Here is a 10,000-nt window from a genome sequence, read left to right on the forward strand (position 1 = left end):
CAGGGAGAACATGCAAACTCCACACACACAAGGCGGAGGTGGGAATCGAACCCCCAACCATGGAGGTGTGTGTGAGGCAAACATGCTAACCGCTAAGCCACCGTGCCCCCAACTTTAGATTTGACTCTAATAACATTAACATTAACGTAAATTACACTTATTATATTAACTGGTGAATCTTGTCCTCTACAGTCTGTAGCTGGTTTTACTGGATGGAGATGGAGATGGTTCTGAACAGAACATCTGGATGGAGATGGAGATGGTTCTGAACAGAACATCTGGATGGAGGTGAGGATGGTTCTGAACAGAACATCTGGATTGAGATGGAGATGGTTCTGAACGATGTGATGGAGATCTGCATGATGTTTGGTCTTCACTCCAGAGGTGGATACACGCGGACTTTTGAAAAACCCTCGTAGATCACCACGTACTCTTTCATCGGTTCCATATCGTCATCCTCTGAAATAATTTCAGCCATTTCTTTATCTCCCTGTAAAACGAACCTGCAGTGAGACGACGGCACATTTGCGGGGGAGGTGAGGTATTTCTGGACTAGATAATCGATGCAAGCGATCAACTCGTTACAATTCGTCTTCTCCTTCTGCATCCAGCACTTAATTTCCAGCAGGGACTCGGCCGTCACGCAGGGCAGATTAAACTGGCACTTGGTTTGGATCAGTTTGATCTCGTCAGGTACGCCGTGGGTGGTGTAGGTGATGGAAAACCTGTTGCATGTGATTTTTAGGGCCTGGTCGCCGAACTCCAGTGCGGCTTTGGCCGCCGTAAAACAGGATCTGCTCTGGTTCTGGCAGGAGTGCACGCTGAAGTGGATGCTCTTAATATCTGAGGATTGGATCTCGTCGTTATCGCAGTATACGCAGCAGTCGATGCGGGTTTGTCGGCCCTCCGATGACACGGTGTAAATCACGCTGTGGTCTTTGCCGATTCTCAGACACCGCCACTGACCTTTCACCTGCAGGGTCATGGCTTTGTTGAGAGGGTTGTGTCTAAAGACGCTCTCGGAGAAATCCAGGTTCGAGAGGAGGTCCCTGTCCTTGCATGACGACTCCTCCAGCTCTTTTTTCACTGACAGAATGCCTTCTGTGTCAGGAAAGACCTCAAACACGCTAGAAAAATAAACATGAATGGAACGATTAATAATCAGAGAAAGTGGCTAAAGTTTTAGCGAGAGCCGATAAACACGGTGAAGGACACGACATGAGGAAACCGTCCATACTCTGAGTCTTTAGACATGGTGTGGACTTCGGACCCGTCCGCCTCGTTAAGAGTTCCTGCGACAGACACAAAGCTGTAGATAAAAAAAGCACAGAAACACAACTCGGTTGTCGCACTGCGTGTTGTGTAGTTGTGTAGCTGTAAATTACACAACTGACTACATTAATGTGTCATGGTTCAGTGAACATGAACGAGTTAGTAATAAGTACTGACCGGTCGATGGCGAGCTCTCGGTGGAACGGTTGTGTTTTTCCGGGCGAGATGTTAGTTTCACTTTTGTTTCCTGAGCCTCAGAAGAGCTCTTAAAGGCACATGACCAGAATAACGCTGTAATGTTTTCTCCTGTGCTTCTTTGTTCTCTTCCTCTCCTCTGTTTTGGGTTTTATGGTTCTCAGTCCTGTTCTGCTCTGTTTGTGTTTAAATGATTTATTTTCTGTTGACTCTAAAGAGGAGGGACACGGTGGCTTAGCGGTTAGCACGTTCGCCTCACACACACCTCTAGGGTCGGGGGTTCTATTCCCGCCTCCGCCTTGTGTTTGTGGAGTTTGCATGTTCTCCCCGTGCCTCGGGGGTTTCCTCCGGGTACTCCGGTTTCCTCCCCCGGTCCAAAGACATGCATGGTAGGTTGATTGGTATCTCTGGAAAATTGTCCGTTGTGTGTGTGTGTGTGTGTGTGTGCCCTGTGATGGGTTGGCACTCCGTCCAGGGTGTATCCTGCCTCGATGCCCGATGACGCCTGAGAAGTTCGGGTAAGCGGTAGAAGATGAATGACTCTAAAGAAAAAACCCCTCGCTCCATCGTCTCAAACCATTTTTACTAGTTTTTTTGGTTTGTACAGAATATAAACATGCTTTATACGATACAGTAGTTCTGAAACACATGAGAAGATTAAAGTTTCTGTATTCTATAACATCTATCATATGGTCACATCCTCTCTGTCCTCCCAGCCCCGCCCACCCCACACTCATGTCTATAATTGTGTATATATTACGTATCTGAAGCTCTTTAACGTATTTATCATCACCACGCCGATGTCTTGTTTAACGCGTCTCCTTCCGCCGTCTCACTCGTACTCCCACAGCTCCATGTCCTGAACCCTGTGGCTGTGAGCTCGGTTCTGTCCGTCGGTGAAGACGAAGTGTTGCGTGCTGTGGTAGTCGCCGCGGCCGCAGACGAGCTCCGTCAGCTCTCCGTCGCTCTGGAGGATGACGCGGATGTTTTCCTCCTGAAACTGACCGTAGTTGATCAGCAGGTGCTGGAAACACGCCAGCAGGCCTTCCTTCATCTCGCCGCTTCTCTCCAGACGTGTTTTGGTCTCCAGGAGCTTCTCGAGGTTCAGCGTCTTGCCGAAGTGCACGCGGCGGTGCGGGCGGACGGAAAGGCTGCGTCGAGGATGCTGGGTGGTGTAAGTCATCCGAAGCTCGCCGCACGCGATCCTCAGCTCCAGCTCGCTCTGAGACGACGGATTAGCCTCGATTTCCGCACTTAACACGCGCCTCGCCTGATCCACGCAGCTCTCCAGCTCGTCTCGGCAGCAATGCCCAGCGAAGTGAGACTCGCTCAGGCACGACGGAACCAGACGAGACCCGACCGGAACTTTCTGATGGAGCTCCGGACCTTTCTGACCCAAACGGACCACGTACAGCAGGACGGGGTTTCCTGAGGTGAACCGAACCAGCTGCCTCTCGCCTTCAAGGGTGAGAGAGACGTCACGACGTTTAGAGACAGGAAAACTCTCCATAGTCTGGATGGCAAAATCCAAACAGGTTTTCGTGTTGGAATCCAGAAAACCTTCTTGGCGCAGTTTTACCTTCGCCGAGAGGAAAGTTTCTAAGTCCAAACACGACACCGTGAAGGTTTTTCTGGGGTAAAAAAAAAAAGAAAAAGGGTTAGAGTCATGTCTCATTGCGTCATCGTTCCATATCACTAAAGCTCACTAAAGGGGATGTGGTTGCTCAGTGGTTAAGGTGTTGGGCTACTGATCGGAAGGTCATAGGTCTGAACCCCAGGTCCAACAAGCTGCCACTGCTGGGCCCCTGAGCAAGGCCCTTAACCCTCAGTTGCTAGTCACTCTGGATAAGGGTGTCTGCTAAATGCTGTAAATGTAAAGTTTTGTGCTTGTTCTAAAATGTCATCATTGTACGTTATTCGACCTCCGTGTTTAACCCCATGTGCTCGTGACGATCCACTTGTGGTGTTGATGTTTTTCAGCTCTACTGAGAGATCGTGGTGTTTAATGTAAACACGAAGGTTTTCTGACTCCTGACGACACCTTTTATTTTCTCAGAAATAAGAAGGAAACTTTCATTTCACCCTGAAATCATGGCTAATTACACACTCACAGGATGAACAGATAGATAGACAGATAGATAGATGGATAGATAGATAGATTTTAATACGACAAGTCTAAAAACTTCCCACTGATTTCCAACAGGCTCAAGGTCATTTCCAGACTCCTTTAGGATCTAGAGAGCTGAAGGAGATACAGATCGGCTTCATGAGAACAAACAGGATCTCACATCTCGCTCATGACTGACAGCGACGAGGTTTTGACGTGTAACGACGCGCTTCTGAGTCCAAGGTCTTTACTTCCTGATGGACGAGACACCGTCATCGGCACGAGACGATCGGACTAATCGGGGAGGAGAAGGAAAACACACAGAGTGAATAGGTTGAGACCGTTGGGTATAAACAGTTATAACAGGAAGATTTGTATAGTATACGTACAGACTGTCATGTCAGGAACATAATGTCATGTAATCAGTTTGTAGTAATAAGCTAATCATTTGATAGAAGTGAATTACCTCAGCTGTGGTCTGTGGTGTCGGCCGCTTTCTGTTCCCAGTGTGTGAATCAGCAGCCTTTTAAACACACACACACCTCTACTCACACACACACACCCCTTTACTCACATGTGATTTTGTTTCTCAGAAGCTCAGATTTCCTCATGCGGGTGTGTTATTATCATCAGTTAACTGTCCACACACACACACACACACACACCACCTGTTTACAGGTTACTTGTTCTTTAACTTTCTTTTCCTGACCCTGTATAAACTCTGTATATTTGTCCAGATGTTGTGTATGGTGATGTAACGATGACCTTAATGATGACCGTGTGTCCGGGAGCTCGAGTGTATGTACTTTAATGTGATTGATGGTTTGTCTGGGGGACTCCTGATAAGAGACAGGCTCTGAGTCAGGCTCTGAGTCGTTCTACAGGTTCCCTAATTGTCATACAGGTTTCTGTATTAAAATGCTGACAACCCAAATATAAACCCCAGTCTGATGGTACTGAGGGTAACGTTTGCCCCACTTACAAATAAACCTGTGGGATTCATAAACAGGTGGTTAAAGTACTGCACAGTATGCAGATGTTTAGTGTAATTTAGCATAGCAATTATATATAATTATATATAGGTGTATACTGTGTGTGTGTATATACAGTGGATGGTGTATGTAGATGGGGTGTGTATATAGTGGGTGTGTGTATATATAGATGGGGTGTATATATATATAGATGGTGTGTGTGTGTGTGTATATAGTGTGTGTGTATATATATAGTGTGTGTGTGTGTATATAGATGGTGTGTGTGTGTATATATAGATGGTGTGTGTGTATATATAGTGTGTGTGTGTGTATATATAGATGGGGTGTATATATATATAGATGGTGTGTGTGTGTGTGTATATAGTGTGTGTGTATATATAGTGTGTGTGTGTGTATATATAGATGGTGTGTGTGTGTGTGTGTATATAGTGTGTGTGTGTGTGTATATAGTGTGTGTGTGTGTATATATAGTGTGTGTGTGTGTGTGTGTATATATAGATGGGGTGTGTGTGTATATAGATGGGGTGTATATATATATAGATGGTGTGTGTGTGTGTGTATATAGTGTGTGTGTATATATATAGATGGTGTGTGTGTATATATATAGATGGTGTGTGTGTATATAGATGGTGTGTGTGTATATATAGATGGGGTGTGTGTGTATATAGTGTGTGTGTGTGTGTGTATATAGATGGTGTGTGTATATATATAGATGGGGTGTGTATATAGTGGGTGTGTGTATATATAGATAGGGTGTGTGTGTGTATATATATAGATGGGGTGTGTGTGTGTGTGTATATAGTGTGTGTGTATGTGTGTATATATATAGATGGGGTGTGTGTGTATATAGTGTGTGTATATAGATGGTGTGTGTATATATAGATGGGGTGTGTGTGTATATAGTGTGTATGTGTGTGTATATAGATGGTGTGTGTATATATAGATGGGGTGTGTGTGTATATAGTGTGTATGTGTGTGTATATAGATGGTGTGTGTATATATATAGATGGGGTGTGTGTGTATATAGATGGTGTGTGTATATATATAGATGGGGTGTGTATATAGTGGGTGTGTGTATATATAGATAGGGTGTGTATATAGATGGTGTGTGTGTGTGTGTATATATATAGATGGGGTGTGTGTGTGTGTATATAGTGTGTGTGTATGTGTGTATATATATAGATGGGGTGTGTGTGTATATAGTGTGTGTATATAGATGGTGTGTGTGTATATATAGATGGGGTGTGTGTGTGTATATAGATGGTGTGTGTGTATATATAGTGTGTGTGTGTGTGTGTGTGTATATATATAGATGGGGTGTGTATATATATAGTGCGTGTGTGTATATATAGATGGGGTGTGTATATAGTGTGTATATATAGATGGGGTGTGTGTATATATAGTGTGTGTGTGTGTATATATATAGATGGGGTGTGTATATAGTGTGTATATATAGATGGGGTGTGTATATATATAGTGTGTGTATATATAGATGGGGTGTGTGTGTGTATATATAGATTGGGTGTGTATATATATAGTGTGTGTGTGTGTGTGTGTGTATATATATAGATGGGGTGTGTATATATATAGTGTGTGTGTGTATATATAGATGGGGTGTGTATATAGTGTGTATATATAGATGGGGTGTGTGTATATATATAGTGTGTGTGTGTGTATATATATAGATGGGGTGTGTATATAGTGTGTATATATAGATGGGGTGTGTATATATATAGTGTGTGTATATATAGATGGGGTGTGTGTGTGTATATATAGATTGGGTGTGTAAATAAATGTGATTAAAAATATATATATATATATGGTCCTGAGCAGCATAACCCCTGTTTTCACCTCTCTCAGAGCCCCAGGTGGGAACTACCGGACTTTCTCTCTCTTTCTTCTCTTTCCCGGATTAAGGTCCCCACCTGAGGCCCAACCCCTACTGCCCAGAGGAGGACTCGAACCGAGAATCATCATAGACTGGTAGCGGTCCTTTATTCCACTGAGCCATCGGAGCTGACGAGTAACTGCTCTGTTTCAGTGGAGTTTATACTTCATCTGCACAGAGACGCCTGACTTATAAACACACACAACAATAAAAACTCCTATCTCACCTGAGCTGGGACTCGAACCCTGATCTATTCGGAGGAGTAAACGCGGCTTTATCCCCTGAGCCACCTGCAGAGACAGGAGACATCTCCTCAGAAGCTTTGTTTCACTAACCCACCTACTGCTGCACTTAACACCAGGAGACAAGCAGAGACTTAACCCATGTTCCCTCCCTCACCAGCTGAGCAACTGGAGCTGACGTCACCTGCCTGATTCAGGACATTCACTTCATCAACACATGCAATCTGGGACAGAAAAGTCAGGGCAGTGGCTCAAGATAAAAACCCTGGTCTCTGAGGTTCACATTTCAGGGCCTCACTGTGTGAAACTCAGCATGTGTGTATCGTAGTAAATGAAACGACGGGTCTTATAAAGAACGTCAGGTTTAACAGGGAAAAAAAAAAAACACTGACAATTTTATTCATGGTTCTGAAACACAGGGCAGACGTCGACATCTCGATCGGTCCACCATGGACCAACGTGCAAGGTCACCAGATTCAGAGTTTCCTAAACTTATTAAAATGCTCTTAAAAAATTCAAGCATTTATAATCTTTCTGTGTCTATTCGATTCTGTTCCATAAAACCACTAAAGTTCTCGTGGAAAAAGTGACCAGTGTTTTTTTTTTGTGTAGACTGAATGACAAAGTCCAGGGTTGTTTTGACAATTCACTGACGCTCTGGCGCCACCTGCTGGAGGAAGTCTGATAATTTAAAAAAAATCTGTTTTGACAAAATGTTCAGTGGATTTTTCTGTTTTCTAAAACACAATGTTCAGGAACGGTCCGGAGATCAGTTCAAGGTGTTGACCGTATGACGTGTCGTCGGTGTGACGTGTGGGATAAACGTGTCCGGTCCACACAGGCCCGACATCTCCAGTTACAGGACGGTCCATTTCAGACTGACCTCCAGAAGGTTCGTTAGGGATGAATTAATAAAACGAAATTTTATATCTGACATCTGACTTCCAATTGTTTAAAAACAGACCACAAATAAAACGGATTTCCTCAACCTGTAAAAATTCGCACAGATGACTCCGTAACGTATTAACATCAGTGTTAATGTACACAGCATAGAGTTAGAGAAGTCCAGCACCAACACAGACCCACATGAACTTTAATTCTATTTTAAACACAGAGAAAGACAAGACCATTTCCTCGCATTACACACAAACACATGAGAATTCGTGATTTACACCAAAACTGAGCGAAAGACAGCGACCGTGAGACAACAACGTGACGGTACAATCGTACGGACCAGGACGCTCCGCTTTACATGAACACACTGACAAATGGTAATAAACACAGTAATACACGTGTGGAGACACACATTAAATATATACACAATAAAATCTATTAGTAACGTTAATATAGAATTATCACCTTTCTCCCACTGCACATTTCTGTGTTTAAAATACATCGTGATGTCTTCTCTATACATTTGATATAAGTGATATATTCGATATCTCCACACCGATATAACAGACAATCAGGAATCACGTGAACTGCACAGCTTCTACATACATATTCACTTTGGTTCAGAAATCAGGCAAAAAAAAAGTACAAATAAAAAATAAGATTTTGATTGACAGAAATTAAATTATATATGATATTGTACAAGCTGCTGGTGATCTGTTCCTCAGTTGTGCATCTGAAGTCCAGTGATGGTTAAACATGTACATTAAATATTAGCTAGAATTATATAATGATTTTTTTAACACCTCAATATCGAAATGTTTTGTATGCCTTAATCATATCGAATGTGTTGTACGAGGGAGATACACACTGAGAATAAAGGGCACAGTTAGGGGCGGGGTTAATGTTAATGGTGGGGTTATGAAGTTATAAATATAGGAAGTGTTATGGGGTTATTGTTAGGGGGGTCAGTGTTAGGAATAGAGGTGGGGTTATTGTTAGGGGGATTATTGTTAGGAATAGAGGCGGGGTCAGTGTTAGGAATAGAGGTGGGGTTAGTGTTGGGGGGGGTCAGTGTTAGGAATAGAGGTGGGATTAGTGTTGGGGGGGGGGTCAGTGTTAGGAATAGACGTGGGGTTGTTAGGGGGATTATTGTTAGGAATAGAGGTGGAGTCAGTGTTAGGAATAGAGGTGGGGTTATTGTTGGGGGGGGTCAGTGTTAGGAATAGAGGTGGGGTTATTGTTGGGGGGGTCAGAGTTAGGAAAAGATGTGGTGTTATATTTGGGGGGGGTCAGTGTTAGGAAAAGAGGAGGGGTTATTGTTGGGGGGGGTCAGTGTTAGGAAAAGAGGTGGGGTTATTGTTGGGGGGGTCAGTGTTAGGAATAGAGGTGGGGTTATTGTTGGGGGGGTCAGTGTTAGGAATAGAGGTGGGGTTATTAGGAATAGAGGTGGGGTTATTGTAGGAATAGAGGTGGGGTCATTGTAGGAATAGAGGTGGGGTCAGTGTTAGGAACAGAGGTGGGGTTATTGTTAGGGGGTTATTGTTAGGAATAGAGGTGGGGTCAGTGTTAGGAACAGAGGTGGGGTTATTGTTAGGGGGTAAGTGTTAGGAATAGAGGTGGGGTCAGTGTAGATTGAGTAAATAAATTAGAGTGTATGTGAATGTATATATTACATTAATGTGGCTTCCTTGAGTGCAAAACAAATTCCCTTCGGGGCAATAAAGGTTTCAATATATAGATATATGTATACATGTACGTGTTGCTGCGCTGGACACAAGTCACACACTAATACAGCTCTATTACAGTTCAGGAGCACGGTGTGTGTTGTGCTGCCACATGGTGGGAGGTCAGACAGCAGGAGCGCTGATGTGAGGACACATCGGTTACTTTATTATTTAAGGCACAAACTACCGTCAAACAACTTTTCCATATTAATAACATTAAATATGTTTTTCTACTAAATATATTTGAATAATTTTTTACCTTCAAAATATTAACAATGGGGTAAAATAATGCCTTATAATGTGAAGCCTGATCTCCTTTTCTTCTAATACAATGTACTGAAACCGTACTGACTCAAATGGGCAAATAAACACTATAGAGGATGTTGACGTAAGTCGACGACGTCTCCTGCCGTACCCGATGCGTCTCGTACGGCGTCGGGGCTTCGACACGTCGCCTCGTGCCCCTTTAGAGGCGGTCGTGATTAGGTAGGAGTTGAGGTAGGTTTAGAGGCGGGGTTAGAGGCAGATTGAAATATTTTAGAGACGTTAAAAAACCACTGGTTTAGGATAATTTAACGTATGAGGAGACGAAAGCTTCTCCTATCCACTGAAATCTGTATGTACTGGATGTCAAAATAGTTAAAAGTGATATACGAAGGTAAACAACGAGTCATGAGTTTTATAAT

The 10,000-nt window shown here is 43.4% G+C and overlaps 3 protein-coding genes across 6 annotated transcripts in view; all 3 read right to left on the reverse strand.

The window, feature by feature from the left end:
* Positions 1-250: 250 nt before the first annotated feature.
* On the reverse strand, positions 251-1,603 carry LOC113655833. The gene is made up of 3 exons (XM_027166647.2): positions 1,450-1,603; positions 1,238-1,292; positions 251-1,127 (listed from the first exon to the last, which is right to left on the reverse strand). The coding sequence occupies exons 2-3, from the start codon at positions 1,252-1,254 to the stop codon at positions 374-376; spliced, it is 771 nt and encodes a 256-aa protein (XP_027022448.1). The 5' UTR covers positions 1,255-1,292; positions 1,450-1,603; the 3' UTR covers positions 251-373.
* Positions 1,604-2,033: 430 nt separating this feature from the next.
* The window catches only part of LOC125141025, an 8,216-nt gene continuing 249 nt past the window's right edge, over positions 2,034-10,000 (reverse strand). The window contains exons 1-3 of one of the 3 annotated variants that reach the window (XM_047812240.1): positions 6,681-6,744; positions 3,756-3,868; positions 2,034-3,098 (exon numbers count right to left, since the gene is read on the reverse strand). In XM_047812240.1, the coding sequence (XP_047668196.1) occupies positions 2,300-3,098; positions 3,756-3,850 (894 nt within the window). In that variant the 5' untranslated portion in view covers positions 3,851-3,868; positions 6,681-6,744 and the 3' untranslated portion in view covers positions 2,034-2,299. Of the gene's footprint in view, positions 3,099-3,755; positions 3,869-4,040; positions 4,123-6,680; positions 6,745-10,000 lie in introns of those variants that run through there. The other 2 variants (XM_047812239.1, XM_047812241.1) reach the window with 2 other exon arrangements.
* hif1aa (hypoxia inducible factor 1 subunit alpha a) overlaps positions 7,772-10,000 on the reverse strand; it is a 14,760-nt gene continuing 12,531 nt past the window's right edge. For both annotated transcript variants that reach the window (XM_027167434.2, XM_027167443.2), the window contains one exon: positions 7,772-10,000. This exon is cut by the window's right edge and continues 249 nt beyond it. The gene's annotated coding sequence lies outside the window, so the exon portion shown is untranslated.

This window comes from Tachysurus fulvidraco, chromosome 4 (genome assembly GCF_022655615.1).
Source record: "Tachysurus fulvidraco isolate hzauxx_2018 chromosome 4, HZAU_PFXX_2.0, whole genome shotgun sequence".
Classification (NCBI taxonomy): Eukaryota; Metazoa; Chordata; class Actinopteri; order Siluriformes; family Bagridae; genus Tachysurus; species Tachysurus fulvidraco.